We start from the raw sequence: 18,337 nt of genomic DNA, 5'->3' as shown, positions 1-18,337 counted from the left end.
AAGTCAGTATCCCTCTTCCATATGAGCATTCTATAACAAGTCTTAGAGCCTCTGAAATAATTTTACTAATGGGCCATCTTTAAATAATTTGGATTATGTGGGCTGTAAGGTGTTGCATTCTTGCATGCGCTATATACTGGTCTAGAAGAGAAAATGCCTGTTACTCATGACAAGTATGAAAACCCTCCATTAAATAAGTTTAGATAATGGAGAATAAGAGCAAGATCTCTTCATGGTAGTGTGAACTCCTTTCATCCTAGTCTAAATTTCAGTTTTCTCACTTTGTCTGTCCTGGTTCCTTCCTTCCTCAGTGACACTGAGTGAGCCTGTCAGAACTTGCTCTCTTTTTAGCCAAGATTTTCTTAATTTGGATGCTTCATGTGTACTCCTAGCTTTATCCACACAGTGTCACTGTTAGGATCTAAATGGAAAAAAAAAATCAGTAGGTTTCACTTCCTGACTAAAAGGGCATTTTTATGTAGAAATTCCAATAGTGAAGACTCTGAGCCTAGGACTTATCCCCTTGCATGCCCAAAGTGAGAATTCATGAAATGCATTATAGAAGCACTGGATAGTTAATGGTCTGTCAGCAACTGTGAACCTTTGCTCCAGGCTAAAATTTTACCATACCAGGTCTCTCTTGGGAGTGCTCCCTGCCCACCCCCCACCTCATGAAGAACCACACAGGATTAAGCTCTCCGGAGTTTTTTTTGGAAAAGTAAATTCCAGATTACTGAAGATTTTTACATAGGATTACACTATTTGTATTTCCAATTATTCATCTCTCTCCTCAAGCCCCTCCTCCCCCAACGCCAGAGGCAATATTCAACGCATTGTGGTAAGTTAAAAGGAGACTACCAGCAACTTCTACAAACATACTTTGAACCCTGCATATTGTACAGGTCTTTACTAGTTCTGACCCTTAGGGTGGTCAGTTTATATACTAAAGCATGAGACTGAATTACTAGAACCTTAGCTCAATTCTTGACTTTCACCATCAGATTCAAATGGCAACAGATTTTTCAAATAGAATTTCACGTTGTTTCTTGTAAAGTTTCTAGAAACAAAATATTTAAATTTGGAAACAATTTTTTATGTATTTCCTTCTAGCTTTTCTCTTACTCTGTGAAATATGAACTTTGTTGTTAGTGCTCTCCAAACTGCTTTTTCTTTTTCATCTTTTTTTTTTTTCCTACACTAGCTAGGAGGTAAGATCTCCATATAAATAATACCCAAAATGTTTATTTTTACTGGAAAATAATGTAAAGTCATCAAAGCGTTTCTATTGATCCTAGTTTCAACTTTTAACCTCTTTTCACTGAAGAATCAAATCCTACATGAGACCAAAATAACTCAGTAGCATTACATTTAAATGTATATTTTCCTGCAATTATTTTACAGGTAGCAGGGATACAATTCGCGAGTTAGTTTTGAGTAAACCTAGAGGCAGTGTGCCCATTGCCCTGTTGGACGGGGTGGGAGGGGCATATTCTGCACTTTTATTATAGCACGCCTTAGGAAGCTCTGATTAGGTAAGATATCCTAGGAGTCTGTCCAGCCAGCTCTAAGAGTGGGTTACCCCAGAGGTGGTTTTCAACATGTTTCTATTATTCTCAGTTTGGTAATTTCTCAGCATAACCATTTCTCCTCGGTTTGTTAGCAACTAATGGAAGGAGGGAGGTGGGGCAAGTTCTGGTGAGCCTGATTCATGATCTATACAATGCAGAATTAACTCATTGAAATGTTTCAAGAGACTTCTTTTTGGATCTGAAGGGTGTCTCATATATTTTCTTCTTCTTCGTTTAATCACCAATTAAGCCACGCCGGTCACTGATCACACTTGCTACTTAGAATGGAGGCTTGGCAATGACAGAAAAATTTCATTTTAAGTTATGGATTGCTGCCTGGATCAACCAGCGCATAGGAGATCTGGAGCTAGAAGATTGACTGGGCATTTGTGAGATCTGCCTTTTCCCGCTCAGCTCTGTAAGGAGCTCTTTATTTGGTCTACCGAGTTGATTGTTCTAAATCTAAAAAAAAACTTCTCTTACTAGGGACCTGACATGATATACCATAATGACTTAGAAAGAAACGTTAAACAGTCCATCCTGTCAACGGTGGCTGCCGGGCGCTGGCAGACCATGGCAGGTCTTTTTATCAGGTCAATGAGCTGCTAAAAATTGTCTAAGTAGGACCCTGCCATGATAGGCCATAGTGCCTCAGAGGAAGTCATTATAGAATATCAAGTAAACAATACACATTTAGGAAAATTACTAATTAGGTTTTGCAGCAATACTTCTCATCCTTAGGGGCTCTACAGTGAGATAATTGACCGCGACGTGAGTTATGCCTCCCAAACTGAAGGCGTGAAGGTTAATTATCATGGTGTGCAGCCCCCAGCAAAGGGGACCGTGGTGATGAGATGCTGCCATTTCAAACATATTGCTGATATTTATTTAAAAAAAATATTTTTTTTAAAGTAAAACTTCTTGGAATGGTTTTGATTAAAGGGTAAAGTGATGCAGCCACAATAAGAGCAACCAAGAAATAACCCCAAAGGGAGAGAAACAAGGCTCAATGGAGAAAGACATCAGGAGGCTACCGTGCATACAGGTATGTGCAAGACGGGGGGCGGAGAAGTGTGTCAGGATATTAGCTGACTTAGAATTATTCCTCGAGGTACCTTTGAACTACACATTCCTGAAAGTGTCTGTGGTCCTTATATTGTGCCTCATCATTTCCAATGTATAGTTTTTAGTCTCCCAAAAGGCGGTTTTAATATATTTATAGGGAACAGAGCATTAGATACAGAGTTTTCTCCTAGCATTGCTACAGTAATGCACATTTTTGAATCAATGATATTACCTGAGAACTTCCTGTTCACTTGGAATTTATGATAAGGATCTAAGTTGATCTTAGTGTGATCTAACTGAATGTTTATAAAAGAGATGTTAAGGTGAAGAGTCATGAGGGAAACAGGAAAGAAAATTATTTCTTCAATAATTCAGTTGAGAAGAAATAAGTTGCAGCTTATTGTTATTATATTGGATACTTCGCTCGAGAGGATGCTGAAGTATTATTTGAAAAGAATCGAGGGCTCAAAATTTATTTTTTTTAAAAGATTTTATTTATTTATTTGACAGACAGAGCCAGAGAGCACAAGCAGAGGGGAATGGCAGAGGGAGAGGGAGAAGCAGGCGCCCTGCTTAGGGAGCCCAATGCGGGGCTCGATCCCAGGACCCTGGGATCATGACCTGAGCCGAAGGCAGGTGCTTAACCGACTGAGCCACCCAGGCGCCCTGAGTGCTCAAAATTTAGCATGGGAATTTGCATGTGCATGTTAAGATGTGGCCTCCTGTAGGTAACAGCAGGAGAGGCAAAATCTGTATGAATGTAGTAGCCACTTACCCCTTGGCAGCTGGGAGACAGGGGAGAGATAAACACCAAGTACATAAAAAACCGAGATGACAGCTTGCAAGACTTTTTTTTTTTTAAAGCTAACAAAGAACCTCTTCTTGAATGTATGATGGGAGGATAGTTGAGAGGGCAAGTGTCAAGGATTTGAGTTAGTGAGACTGGAAAATTTAATACTTGCAATTTCTGCATCAAAATGGATACCACTGTAAGAATGGTGTTTTATATTTATATATAGGATTTAAGTACATTACCACTGAGAAAAGTGGGAGGGGCGGTGAGATTTTAGCTCCACTTGCCAAAAAGCCAAAGCAATGTAGTAACGGAAGACAAGTCATACAATTTTTTTCTTCCTCTGTTAGAACCAATAATTGACTTTTTGATTATTTTTCTCCATTGAGTTAACAAAGTAGTTATTCTAAATTAGCCAGGCCAAATTTTGCATTTTTTCATTGGCTCCGTTTAGCATAATTTATCACAGAAAACCATTCAGCATCCACGCTTCCTGCAAAGCAGCCACGAATGTTTCAGACATATGAAATAAACACTTACCTTTCTTGCATGGGTGGAAGTTGTATCCAGCTATTAAATCGAGGATCATATCGGCTGACAAAATTTGTACTGTGTTTTCCTGTAAAAATATATTTGAGACATTTAAAACTTAGATTCCTTTGTTGTTTTGAACATTTAATAGTGTTTATAAGATGTCTCTGTTCTCAGGTGTAACACAGAGATGAATTAAGTTGGAGGGACTATCAACACAGTCTGAGAAGCAGGAAGTCCGTGGAAAAATAAATGTGCCGCCTCAACTATTTTTCCTTTTTCCTTCTCTTATCCTCCATTTTCCTTTTCTTTCTTTCTTTTCTTTCTTCTTTCTCTTTTCTTTCTTCTTTCTTTTCTTTCTTTCTTTCTCTCTCTCTCTCTCTCTTTCCTTTTTTTTTTTGGAAGGAGTCAGAATAAAACAAATCAACCATGAGAAGAAAAGCAAGTATGGTTTATCAAACCAGTTTTACCACAAAGTTAGGGGACAAATTTCTGGGTTTTGGTAATTTTTGTGCTTTAAAAACATGAAGTTATTGTCTGTAAATAATCAGTTCCAGAGACCACCTTGTGTGATATCTCTGGTGAGAGCCCTTTTTTAGCCGTGGTTGAGTCAGTTCTCTCCCCATGGAAATCACAGCAATCACTATAGTAAGAGTTTGCCTTAGGAAATCAGGTTTAGCCTGTGCATGTCACGTGAGTTCTGTGTGTGGGTTCGGGCGGAAGCACAGTTAAAGGCACATGTGCTCAAATGGGAAACAGGAGTCCTCAGAGCTGGTGAGCCCTTATCCCCTCTGTTGAGCCTCGGAAGCACAGCGGTGCCTCCGAGGCATTAAAATGAATTTTATTTGGGGCGCCTGAGTGGCTCAGTCGTTAAGCGTCTGCCTTCAGCTCAGGTCATGGTCCCGGGGTCCTGGGATCGAGCCCCGCATCGGGCTCCCTGCTTGGCGGGAAGCCTGCTTCTCCCTTTGCCTGCCGCTCCCCCTGCTTGTGTTCCCTCTCTCGCTGTCTCTCTCTCTGTCAAATAAATAATAAAAATTTAAAAAAAAAAAATGAATTTTATTTTTCATACTGACTGACACCAAAGCAAGAAATGGAAACAAAAGAGTGCCTTCATTTTCTGTGTAGTGCCTGAGATGATAGTCATCTAAAAGCACTTGAAGTTTTAACTCTGAAAGTCTGTTTTTGTTCATATATGTGTAACTAAACATTGAAATACAGGTACCAAACTCTGCCACAGGAATAGATAGATAAGGGTGTGTGTGTGTGTGTGTGTGTGTGTGTGTGTATGTACATGCTCACACAGGCATGTATATCCAACACAATTATTAATTGCATAAATATATTGAGTATTTATTATATGTCTTACGTGTTCTAGGTTCTGAGAACATATTGGTAAGCAAGAAAGGAAAAGTCCCTGTTCTTGTGAATGAATAAAGAAATACATATTTTCAAGTAGAGACGAATGCTATAAAGAAAAATAAAGCAGGGACTGAGAGCGGGGAGGCTAGTTTAAATAGAATTGTTCCCTGCCTACAGATGTGTCCTCTGCCAGCCGTGCAAATATCTGCCGAATGAACCTCTCACATAGTGGGCCAGGTGAGTAGAAAGTCCCTGTGGTTGGCCAGGAGTTTAAAACCAGCAAAATGCTGGGGTGACTTGAACAGAAGTCAGAGGCATAACGAGGTCCAAATCCGGTGAGCCTTGTGTACGATGGTGCCTTCTGTTACAAGAACAGTAGGATGCCACTGGAAGGTTTTGAGCAAATGAGGAACATGGCCTAATTTCTCTCTTACAGAGGTCACTCTGGCTGTTGTGTGAAGAACAGACTATAGAGGGGCCACTCTGGGAGCAGGGGTGCTGTCAGGAAGCCATTATAACAGTCAAGGCAAGAGCTGATGGTGGTTTGAATGAAGGTGGAGACATTCAGATACGGCCAAGTTTGGGATCTATTGTCCGGGCATAGCCGATAACATTTTCAGATAGATTCAATGTTGGTATGAGAAAAAGTAAGTAATTAAGGATGGCTGCCAGATTTTTAGCCTGAGTAACTAGATGGAAGGTCATGAAATTTGCTGAAGTAGGGAAGACCAGGCAAGAGCAGTGTGGGGATTGGTAAGAGAAACCACTAGTTCTGTTTTGGACTTAACCTTGAGAGGACTACAGGATCTCAAAGTGGAAGTATGTGGTAGGCCACTGGCTAACTGAGGCTGCAGAAGCAAACTTTAGAGTCATTGATCTAGAGATATTATTTAAAATCATAGAACAAAATGAAACCCTTTAGGCAGAAGGTATGGACATGAAAGAAAATGGGTCCTGGGATTGAGCCCTAGAATACAAAAAGAAAAACCAGCAAAGGAAAGGAATTGTCAGAGAGAGGAGGAAAAGTACGATATTTTGGAAACCATGTCAAAGAGTGCTTCAAAAAGACAAGTGAACAACTGAAAATTGACTGTAGGATTTGGCAACATGGAGGCTGGTGGTGGCCTTGATAAGTGTTGATTCAGTAGACACATAGGGACTCCTCAAGACAGACTAAGATCTAAGAGAACAGATGCAAGAGGAAGGCAATGCTTCTTAGGACTTTTGTCACAAAAAGGAAAAGATGATAGCTGGAGGATGCAGCATTAAGAGAAGGTTTTGCTTGGTAGTTTGGTTGTGTTTTTAAGTCCAGAAGTACCGGAAAGTCCTTGAGCAGGCAAGTGAGAATGAGAAATAGGCCTTAGATTGGAGCAGAAATAGGAGGGAAGAGAAAATAATAGGAGGGAAGAGAAAATACATGGGTAGCAATGGAGATAAGTGGCACTAGACTCGGTTGTGGCAAGATGAAGATTTTATCTTCTGATTGCTTCTATTCTCAACAAACTATGAAGCAAGGCCATCAGCTGAGAGCGAGGAGGGAGGTTTTGGAGAAAGAGGCATTTGAGGAGAGAGAAAGCATGAGATAGCTAACTTGGAGGGTGGGAGAGTACACTGACCAGGGAAATTTAGTGGGGTTGGCTAGTAGCCAGTATTCTCCATCCACATTTAGTCACTCAGGTACAGGGAGGAGGAGGAAGAGTGTTGGGCTTAACCAGGGCCAGAGCTTTACCAGGCAGGCATAATGGAAGGAAAGATGGACACAAGGGCAGGTATATGCACTAATGTGATTACAGGGATGGGCAACATAAGGCCAGTGAGGAGGGAAGTAAGGATATCAGTGAGAAAGTATTAGGGGAGAGTGAAGAAGGTGCCATGTCCGGGATGAGTAGAGAGCTGCCACATAAAGGGGCAATGGGTGGTAAAACCTGACGACATCCTTTAAAGTGGTGGGTTTTAAGGTTGTGGGAGGGACAACAAAGAGGTAATAGGAATCTACCTGCCTCCAATAATGTGAAGTTCTGGGTCAGGTTGGGGAGCAGAACCCAGTGCCCATTAGAGAGGCTGGCTGGGAGAACAGTACTCTCATAAGATTGCCAGGTTTTGACTAGAAGAGAATGGAGGTGACCATTCAGAAGAGAGTTTAAGGATTCTGGGGGTTTTGTGGATGTGATATCATTGAGTTCCAAGGACCTTGTGGAAGGGTCTGGATGGTGTGATTGGGTGGTAAGTTAAATTTTATTTGGGGGTATACAGTAAGAGTTAAGAGTTCCAAGAGTGAGAATGACTCAAAAGACTTGGATTCCACAAAGGGAGGCTCCAACTCAAGGAAGGATTACATCTAGAGTTGGTTTATAAGGAAGTTTTTGTAGAATTTGCAATCATTTCACTCTAGAAAAAAAAATATTCTTGATAGGTTCCAAGGTTAATTCCCCAAAGCACCTGAAGATGAATGTTGTTAATAGGAATGTAGAGCATACTTACCATATATAAGAATGTTTCTCTATGAAGTTTGGTTTAGAATTTTCATTTGGAGGAAGACATCTGCCTCCTTTCAGGAATGGGGCAGAGTGCCTCCTGGTAGAAATGAGCTATGTTTGCTTTGGTTGTATTGGTAGCGGCCTTCACTCATAGAAAAGGCTAAGCAGGGATCGGTGTGATACTGACAGAAGATGAAGAAAGACTTTCCAGGGGCAGGGTCAATGGTGTGAAAGAGCGGTGAGGACCGATGACTGGGGAGAGAAAAAGAAGGAGGGCATTCTGGAGTTAGCAAAGGATGTGTGGAGGGGATAATGAACCTCAGAAGAAATGAGTGTGGTGGCAAGAGGAAGATGAGCTAAAAAGGAGTTATTTGTTCCTTCCTTGTGGCTTCTTTTGGGATTTTACCAGCAGCTTGAGAGTGGTGGCCATATGCAATGGGATTTTGGATTACCCCACTCCTTTAGTTTCTTCTCATCTTTTCCATTTTTTCCTAACTCTTCCCCAATTTCTTCTCTTTGTGTGACGATGTCCTATCACCTGACACCATTGTTGACTATCCCTTAAGTGATAGGTAAATGGAGCATGGGGTGGCAGTTTTCAGCCGGTGGTGAAAGGGAAGAATGGGGAAGGGAAGGAAGTCTCCTCCAGGCAGTGTTTTTGGGAGTCAGTCATCAGGAAGGACAAATGTAAATCGGTTTTCTGTAAGCTGGGGCACTGACAGAATATATGCATATGTATTAGAATATTATAATGCATTCCAATCACTAATGACATGAAGGGAGTTAATAGGATTTAATATCTATAGCTGACGAGAAAAGCAATGTATGTGTCCTGTTTAAATTTCCAGTAAGTAATATGTTTTATGATTTCAAATTTTGGTCTTGTAATCAAGATAATAGATAAATGAAATTATATTTGTATTTTATGAGTACATACATGTTTTATGAGCATGTATTAAAATTTACAATTTTGTATTTCATTCAAAGACATGCATCTCAGGCATCATTTTCAGAAGAACTGAAGTTTAACTTAAGATTTCGTCTTTGGAACTGACATATCCAAAGCATTTGAATTCATGGATTTTTAATTTTTCCTCCCTGGTAGCAATGAAATTAAAGTTATACATTATCATAGGATTGCTATTCTTTATAAGTTTTGGTATTAACTGCTTACTTTTTAATTGCATAATTGTATTATAATATGAAAATCCCATATTTTTGAGATGATTGAGTCCCTGCATGGTTTTCTAAATGAGAAGTGATGAAGAGTTCCTTGGGAATAAGAGCCACTTTCCACTGTGATACAATACTGACTTAATTTCACAAGATCAAAGGCAAAAACATGATTGTTATTTAGTATCTAACAAAATACATATGTCTGCGTGAGGGGGAAACGTTATACAATGGTTCAACACCAGGGCAGACAGACCTAGGTTGGAATCAGCCCATCTTTGTGCAAGCTGCGTGTCCTGGCAAGTTCTTTCACCTCTTCGGGCTTGGACTCCTCATAGTAAAACTAGAACAATCATGCAACAGGCCTCCCAGGATGGTTGTGAGGATTAAGTAAAATTATGCAGGTGAGTGCTTAGCGAATTCCTGGGAAATAATTAGTACTCAATAAATACTACCGTTCATGGTAAAAAAAGGGGTGTGTGTGTGTGTGTGTGTGTGTGTGTGTGTGTGAGGTATGGTTGACCAGATGGTTGGAATATGAAGCTACATGGAAAATGTCTAAAGGATTGTGGTAGAGGTGTGTTTGGTACCTAGCCCAGATACCTTTACCAGACTGGTGCTGTGCTCCCCAGGTTGCTCACTGTCATAGCCTTTCCCTCTCTGGGGAACTGCTCTCTGCTGTACAGGCCATATCCCTGCCCACCCTCCCCCTGACCTGGGGGAAGGCCTCAGCCAATGACTGAGTGATTGACCCAGGCGTACAGAAGACTGGCCGGCCTGCCTCCTGATGGGACCAATTCTCCTCTCTTTAGGAGAGCTGAATCAGTGGCTTATCAGCATTTGCCCACATCTATTCAAATGGCTTCACGTGCCAAACACGTCAGGGACAGAATGACTCAGCTTTGCGGGTAGGACTCCCACAGCTCTAAAAGGGGGTCCAACAGAAAAAGAGTTAGCTGCCAGGGCCAAATTGAGAGTAAACGTAAAATTAAAGTTTTACTAAAATTCAATTCTGAGCCTCCTGGTGGCTCAAGCAAAAGAAGAGAGACACGTTAAATCACACAAATGTATCAGTGGCAGTTGTCCAAAGCACACAATGCCTCAGTGCTACGGTCTGGCAAGAATTTGTCACATAGCTCTTCACATGGGGCATGCTGAGTAGTGACAGCGACAGGTGTCTCTGCAGTAAATGCAACACTGTTTTCTATAGTCTTTTGTTGCGGCATATTCATTGAGGGCTTTCAACTGAATTCCTGTTCCTCTGAGGGGTGGGGGAAGGCAAATCGGTGCGGTCCAATGGCACAGTTTTTTGGGAGTCTGAATCAGTTCGGAGATAAAACCTTGACTCTCTAGACCAGACAAAGGAATACGCCCATTATGCTCTTCCCTAGCCACCCTCCCCCACCCAATCTCTCAGCTATGCTTGATAAGACGACGGGGAACAGTAAGCAGATGTAGGTTATTCTGAGGGGGCATAACCCTGGGAGCAGGTTTTCTGTGTCGCTGAAAAGGTCTGTCTCAGAGGCATGGGAAGTTCATGGTGTTTTGTGAACACCAAGTGGTGTCGCACCAGGACTGGCATTTTAACAGGGGCCTGCTCCACCTGGGACGGGAGGCGGGCTAGGAGAGTATGGGCCCCAGAAACAGGACTTTGCAGCCTTCTCTTGTCGCGTGTGAGTTCTAATCTGGCCTTCGAAAAGACTGCTCGGCAGAGTTTTTGCTTAGATAAACCTGATGGCTGTGCCCTGTTCACTTACAAAGGCTCTATTCAGTTCAGATCGCTTTGGAGGGAGAACAGGTTAAGCAGTAAATGGGGAGCTTACAGTGGATTGTACATCTGCCAGCATTTTTTGGGGACACATCAAGTCTGTCACTGCAAAGGTAAGTTAGAGGAGACATATTAACTATCCCTTTTTTTTTTTTTTTAAAGATTTTATTTATTTATTTGAGACAGAGAGAATGAGATACAGAGAGCACGAGAGGGAGGAGGGTCAGAGGGAGAAGCAGACTCCCTGCCGAGCAGGGAGCCCGATGCGGGACTCGATCCCGGGACTCCAGGATCAGGACCTGAGTCGAAGGCAGTCGCTTAACCAACTGAGCCACCCAGGCGCCCTTAACTATCCCTTTTGTTCCTGTTCTAAACCTGTTTCTCACAAAGCTCAGGAACTGTCCGCTGTGGAACGCTCAAGGATTGGAACCAACAAAGCTGCAGGTTTTGAGAAAGAACGTCCTGCTCTCCTCAAAGAAGTGTTTTTGGAGGTTGGCCTGGGTTGTTTTCCTGGAAGATTTTCTAGAGTGAACAGATGTAACAATTTTCTATAATTTGCCTTGGTGCAGATGCTGAAAGAGAGCAGTCACAATAAAATATATGCAGTATATGTAATTTCACTTGGATGTTCTGGGGTTTTAGAGTAAAAATGTGTACCTGCAAGCTGTTTTATGGTTTCTCGGTCGTTATGATCTCTGTTACACAGAAGGCTACAACCGCAACTCCTCCTTCATGTGCAAGCACTCCAAAAATATCTTGATAGTTTTGCGTATTCTGCAAGGCACAGTGTTCTCCCCATGTTGGCTTGGGAAGTGCGTTAAAATGTTCAATTTCCCTTTGCGGTAAATTTCTGAAGTAATCACATCAACAGGGAAGGTGGTGGATAGTCTTCGAAAGGAGCCCTTGCAAAAGGTGCAGCCACCCGAGTGGGTCTCAACAAAAGCTGCAAAGGAACTTCAACTGGGGATATGAGTTGTGACGGCAGATAAAGCTTATTTATGGAAACTGCCTTATTGTACTGATAAAATGGGAGAAAAGTGGTGGGGAAGGTGGTGAGGATTCTTAATAGCTGCAGCTTGCTACCTGCCTCTAGGGAGTCTGTGCTTACGCTCGTGGCATTCCTCAGGGGATGGATAAGGAGAGGGGCTGGGGCATCACTGCGAAGCCAAATCCCCAGACAGTCAATGAGCGAATGCTCTGCTGCGTGCGTCCTCTGCCGGCTCAATGGTTGACCCTCCCTCCAATTGTCAGCCCAATTTACCGACTGTTTCATTTGTCCCTGTGCACAGACATACATTTTCCACAGTGATTACGAAACGGGCTGCTACCGGCGGCGCCTTCCACAACACACATACTTGTTGAGTTCAATAGTTACCATTGGGGTTCCATTGGTCCTCTCCACCCAGCACAAACAAGAAGTTTTCTACCTCCACAACGCAGTGGTGGGCACTGTTGTACGGCATAACTGGAATTGAGGGGGGAAGAAAAAGACGTGTGAAATTCTTCATCTTAGGACTTGATACCTTGGCTCCCTGGTTATTTGCTTCCACCAAAGGGCATAACATGTGAGAGTAAGTCGGAAGGAAGAAGAGAGCATAAGCAGCAGAGCGGGGCACCCACCCATCCACAGTGGCTCAGCCGTGTGTTCCCAGCAATCTCAAACCCAACCCCTTTTGACTAATTTTACATAATATTATTCTGCAAATTAGTCAAGGACAACCTGTCATGCTGCTTTCGATTCTTAAGTTCTCCTCACCGGCCTGATGATGGGGATCGCATTCTAAAGCAATGATGGATCCTCCCAAATGGTCAGGGCTGGGGGTTACTGCTTGGAAGAAATAACCCTGCATACACTTGGAGCCATGAAGATGCTCTGCCCAAACTTGGTTTGCTGGCAATCTTTCCATAAACAGACTCGGGGTGCTTGGGAGCTTTCTATTCCACAGCAATGAGCAAGCTGAATTTCCATACAGTTTTAAGTTTTTAAATTAAGGTCCTGCTGATTTAATGCCTTCTCCAAATGTATACGCTTAATCTCCTGTACAATATCATTAGCAGCACACTCACACATTTCCTATCTATCTGCTTAGGAGCTCTTCTGGAACAAAGATAAAAACCGTCAGGAACATCACAAACATCCATTCCCTTGGTCTCGCCCTTCCCGCCCCCCCCCTCCCGGCCCCAGTGTGGTGGCTGCGAGGAGGGCGTGTTCTTTAGAAACCCACCAAAGCCAGGTTTCTCTGTATTTGTCTGTTCTCATTTACATTTTCTTTCGGGGACACGCACAGTGTGAGACTAGGACAGCCCTGTCACCCCATGTGCCGTGCAGTGCTGGTCTCTGCTATTATCATATCATATGGCAAATGTAAACTCACACAGAATTAGTTATCGTATCACATGCGGTGGTTTGGACCCAGTGACACCAGTAGGAAAAATGATGTCCTTGTTCAGCTCATCATATGGGCACCTTAAATCTAGGTGAGGACAAATGGGGAGGTGATGTGCATGTTCAGGCAGGGAACTTATTGCTTGACACGGATCAACAGAGCACTTAAGAAACCAGTGCAGTGGGAAATCAATATGAGTCAGGGCCAGCTCTTTGTGCTCTTTTGCCAATGCCGGAAGAGAGAGAGCCTATCTTATGGCCAACTTATTTTGGATGATATATATCTCTCATTTCATTTTGTTTTTCCTCTCTTTTATTTTTCTCAGAATGCACTTATGCTGGCTAAGATATGTAAATACAATGAATAGCTTTGGAATCTCTAACATAGCTTCTGAAAGAGCAAATCAGATCATTTAAGCTTCTTACTAAAGGATTTTAGGAGTTTGGGTTATTTTATTAGTTACTTATTTTTTACTATGAATATTCATTGTTTTTGAACTTATATCTATAATGCCAAAAGGCCTTGGTACAGAAATCCCTGATTTCTGTGATAATGTGGAAATTGGATGTGGATTTGTGCGGTCCGTGGATTTGTGTGTGGTCCGTTAATTAGGTCACTGACTTAGGGAATCATCCTGGGGATGTCCTTTTGCCCCTTAACCCTCAGTTATCTTTTTGGAAAATGCTTTTAACCATACGGCTCTGCAGAGATACCATATAGCTTCTCAGAATCCAGTGGGGCAGAATATATGTTGAGTTCGCCGACCAACTAAGATGGAATAGGTTTTGAACATTAAAAAAAATATATCGTTTAGATTATGATGCTAGTTCCAAAATAGCAACGGAAAACTATGCTACTCATACGTGATGTATATTGTGTATATTGTGAGCAGTCTGGTGCTACCCCAGTTCATCATCATGTCATCTGGGCAGTGTAAGCTCACAGTGTTGGTTATCATCTGCATGCGTCTATTCACATGGGATGCGAGCACAGGAATAGAGGCTGTAGCCAACTTACGTTATGACTTCCACTCTTCGGATATTTAAATTTTTGGTCAGCTCAGTGCCCAAACCTTATAGGTAATGAAAACCTGTATTAGCATCTTTTTAACTAGAGGTCCAGTTTGATCATAAAGCGCAATCTCTGAAAATATAACAACACTTGCGTTTTGTTCTTGCCATTTATTTGCTCCCATTCAGGCAAGCAGAAATTAAGTGAAGGAAATAATACATGATTTATTCTTAAGCCTCTTTTTCATTTGATTACCCCTATTGTTATGCTTTATGCAAACAAATGAAACTATTGCCCTAAACTATCCAAACCTTCAAAATAAGAGAGAAGCTCTTTGAAGTCCTAATATAAAGGCTACTTGAAGGCATTCCCATTTTTTACTCTTGTTTTTAAACCTCCTGTGCTATATTTCTTGGCTGAGTATTCTAGTATTCTCATTCCTGAATTACTGTCTTTTCTAAATTATTACCATGAATCGAGAGGCTATAAATACACACAAATAACTCTTTGAAATTATTCTGAATGTGAAACGTTCCAAATTTATTAGAAAAAATCTATATTAAATCAATGTTCGAGTTTTGCAAAAGACCTAATTTGACTTCTGATTAAACCTGAAGCAAAGCAAAATAAATAGGGCAGTGAGCGAGAGCACACATCTGTCTAAAATGGCACTGGGTACTGCACGTATCGATTACCTTTTAAATAACAAGGGATACATGCCTGACCCTTTCCAGCATTCTTGAGAGGTGGACGCCGGCCTTGCCCTCACAGGCAGGTATTGGAGGAGAAGTTTGTACTCGTGTTCATATATAGCCCAGTGCGAGTTTTAAGCGTGTCAGTCAGTGAGTTAGAGGGAAAGGGTAAAGAGAAGCTAATCAGGATGAAATGAGATTAAAGGCTGTCTAATTTTACAGCAACTGTGATCCATCAGCCACTGTGAAAGTGACAGTGGAAATGAATGATGGAGACAGACAGGTGGGGCTGTACATTTCACTGATTTATCCTCAAATGCACTGGGCCTTATTTTATTGAGTGAACATGACCGCATTTATCATGACTGTCATCTAAACCCACTTCCCTCCATTTAAAAAGGTCACTTTACTCAGAGGGAGTAGGAAAGAGGCACTTTCAAATCAGATTTAAAATCTCATAACACGTGTTTATAAGGCCTTTGTGAGAATTCTAAACTTTACTAAACAAAGTAGATGTGCCAGAAGGAAAGGCTGGGGTGGGGGGCAGGGAAGCCAGAAAACTGAAAAAGAAGAAACCTTTGGTCACCTAAGGGAACACATTCATTTAGTCTCTGAATCAGAAGCAATTTGTACCATGTTTCCCTTTCCCGCCCCAAACACCTGATATTCTATTCTAGTCTAGGACGTTAAATAAAACATTTACATTTAGTATTTTTAATTAAGAAAGTGGGAAGCAAGTAACACTATAAAATAAACTTGGACATGATATTAAGTCACAGTATTTACTCTGCAGAATGACTAATCATCACACACTCAAGAGATGTTAGCAATTGTTATAAGCGGCCCAATTTACTTATATACCTGTTAATTGTTTTCTCCTAAGTTTAAGGCCACACAAAAAAATCTCAGTTACACAAAGTCTTTTACCCCCTCCCTGTACCAGCACAGTAAAGTGTCCTAGAGTGTTACATACAAAATTGGACTTCGTGGATATGACAAAGGAGAGTCAAACCTTCAGAGTGTTTCATGTTCCTTTTCATACTACTAACCACCATTTACCAAACATTTACCATGTGCCAGACACTGTTCGGGTGCTATAGATAGAGAAAGTAAATACGTAATTATATCCGTGTATAGTTTTCTATATTGTATCTCCGAAAATATAACAACACTTGTGTTTTATTCTTGCCATTCATTTGCTTCCATTCAGGCAAGCAGAAATTAGTAAATGAAATCATATCTGATATTATAATACATGATAAAATGCAATACGTGATAAAATGTACCAATGTTTTATTTACCTATATCTTTCATTTAATACAACGAACTTCAAGGGAAGCATTACTCATTTGTTTTATCTCGATAAGGTACACTGAGGCCTTGAGAGGTTAAGTCACTTGTTGAAGGTCATACTCAGCTAATGAACGGCCGAGAAAGAACCCGAACACAGAGAAAACTGGATCCCATCCCACAGTCTTGTCCATTTCACTCTACTGATTTTCAATAGGTATGCTCATCCAACCAGCAAGTAATTACTGAGTACCTGTGTGTTCAATGATGGTGCTCCTGAAATTTCTGTGTAATTTTTTGTATTGAATCATATTTTAAAAGTTTATTATTTTCATATTGAAAGGAATCTTTAATTAGAGCAAGTGGACACTCCTCTATTTTTTTTTTTTAATAACTCCAGGTATTCAAATAGTTAGTTTTCTTAAAGTAAGGTATGGTTGTTTGACGAAGCCAGTGTTCAGAAAAGCACTGAATAATCAGCCAGTTAAGGATGGGTAGAGTCTATTGGTGGAGAGTTTTTATTTTTTTAAAAAAACACTGAGGTCATATTTCGACCTTGTAAGCAGATTCAAAGCATCTTGGGTATAGAGGCGCCTTTCCTGACATATGAAACGTGCAGGGGGCTTGTTGTATTTATGTAAGGTCTTATCCTGTTAGAGATCCACATTACCCTGTTTCCTCCCATATATGCCTAAGGAATATATATCTCTTCCAGCAGAAAGTATAGGTATCTTTCCTAACCACACATTTTCATGAACATCCAAAGAAGAGATTGAATAGGGCTATGGTAAGTTTATAGGATTGCTAAATAAATGGTTGTTGAATGTTATCATTTTGCCGTAATGCTTATGAGGGCCTTGATTTTCTATTGGCTTCAAACACATAAGCTTGCAAAACTGTCAAATATGAGATAATTCTTAATTTTTTTTAAAAAAATTAATGCCCATGGTAAAAATGAAATCATATTAAAAGTAAGGATATGCAGGACCAGTACGTTTTCCTTCTATCCCTGAGCCTCAGCTTTTTAGTTCCTATCATAGAGGCTGTCACTGTTAGTATGTTCTTGGATTTCCCTTTCAGAGAGTTTATATATAGGAGTCATTTCCTTTAATACAAATGGCTAAACATAACTATGGGCATACTGTTTAGTACCTTGTTGTTTTTTTTGCGCTCAAGCATGCATTCATTTACTCTTTCTCCGCCAGTCAAATATTTGTTCAGCTGCTACTCTATGCCAGGCAGTGTTCTACCTGCTGGGGAGGTCATGGCAGAAAAGAGCATCAAGGAACGTTCCAGTCAGGGGAAGCCCATAGTACACGTGTGCACAAGTAAGTAGGCACTTTTGTTTCAAATGACAGGTGCAATGAAGAAAAGTACAGGAGGGTCAGAAGAGAGAGAGTGACGGGGGTGGGGGGAATGTCGCTAGTGGTTAGGGAAGGCATTTGTGAGCAGACTTTTGAGTCCTCTCAGGCTGATTGAGGTGAGCCAGGGAACCATGCAGGGGAAAAGGTGCGGGAATGACAAGCACAAAGGCCTTGAGGCACAGGCGTGGAATGAATCGAGAATGGCAAGAAGACCAGAACAGAGAGAGCTGAGATGAGGTCTAGGTGGTCCGACCACGGGCAGGTCAGGTGTGAGGGTGCAGGCTTGGTCAGAAGACAACACTTGGATTGTCCACCACTGCATTTTTTTTTTTTTTTAAACGGCTGCACGGTGTTCTCTTTGATGGGGATCCTATCATGTATTCCATTCTTAATTCATTCAACAAGCATTTATTCAACACCCATTATGTGCAGACACTTTTCTGGTTGCTGACAATGTGGCAGGGAACTAAGCTCTCACAGAGCTTACATTACAGGGGAGAGAAGTATGTAAACAAATACGTAATGAACAGGAACACAGCCAAATGAAAATAGATGATGTAAGGAGAAAGAAAATGGGATGATGTGTTACAGAGTGAGTGCCTGGTTATTGCTGTAGCTGGGGTGGCCAGGGAATGGCATTTAAGAGAGAGCTTGAAGGGCTAGAGGGGGGCACTGTTATAAAACGAGGGCAAGGAGTCCACGCAAAGAGACCCTGAAGCACAAATGAACCGGGTGTGCCTGAGAAGCCCAGAGAGGTCTCTGTGTCTGGAACTCTGAAGGTAAGTAAGGCCAAAGAGTCGTGGGATGAAGCCAGGAGGCAGGCTGAGGCTGGGCAGATGGGTCTTCACAGGCCAAGGTG

General features: G+C 41.5%; 1 protein-coding gene across 2 annotated transcripts in view; it reads right to left on the bottom strand.

Moving 5' to 3' along the window:
* Window positions 1-18,337, bottom strand: part of KLHL14 (kelch like family member 14) — a 96,797-nt gene that overhangs the window by 9,917 nt on the left and 68,543 nt on the right. For both annotated transcript variants that reach the window (XM_081801438.1, XM_081801437.1), the window contains exons 3-4: window positions 12,110-12,199; window positions 3,967-4,045 (exon numbers count right to left, since the gene is read on the bottom strand). In XM_081801438.1, coding sequence (XP_081657564.1) covers window positions 3,967-4,045; window positions 12,110-12,199 — 169 coding nt within the window. The remainder of the gene's footprint in view (window positions 1-3,966; window positions 4,046-12,109; window positions 12,200-18,337) is intronic.

The sequence above is a fragment of the Leptonychotes weddellii genome, chromosome 13 (genome assembly GCF_054177405.1).
Source record: "Leptonychotes weddellii isolate Sample4059 chromosome 13, ASM5417740v2, whole genome shotgun sequence".
Taxonomy (NCBI): Eukaryota; Metazoa; Chordata; class Mammalia; order Carnivora; family Phocidae; genus Leptonychotes; species Leptonychotes weddellii.
Note: the sequence above shows the minus strand (reverse complement) of the source record. Positions and strands in the feature narration are given on the sequence as shown.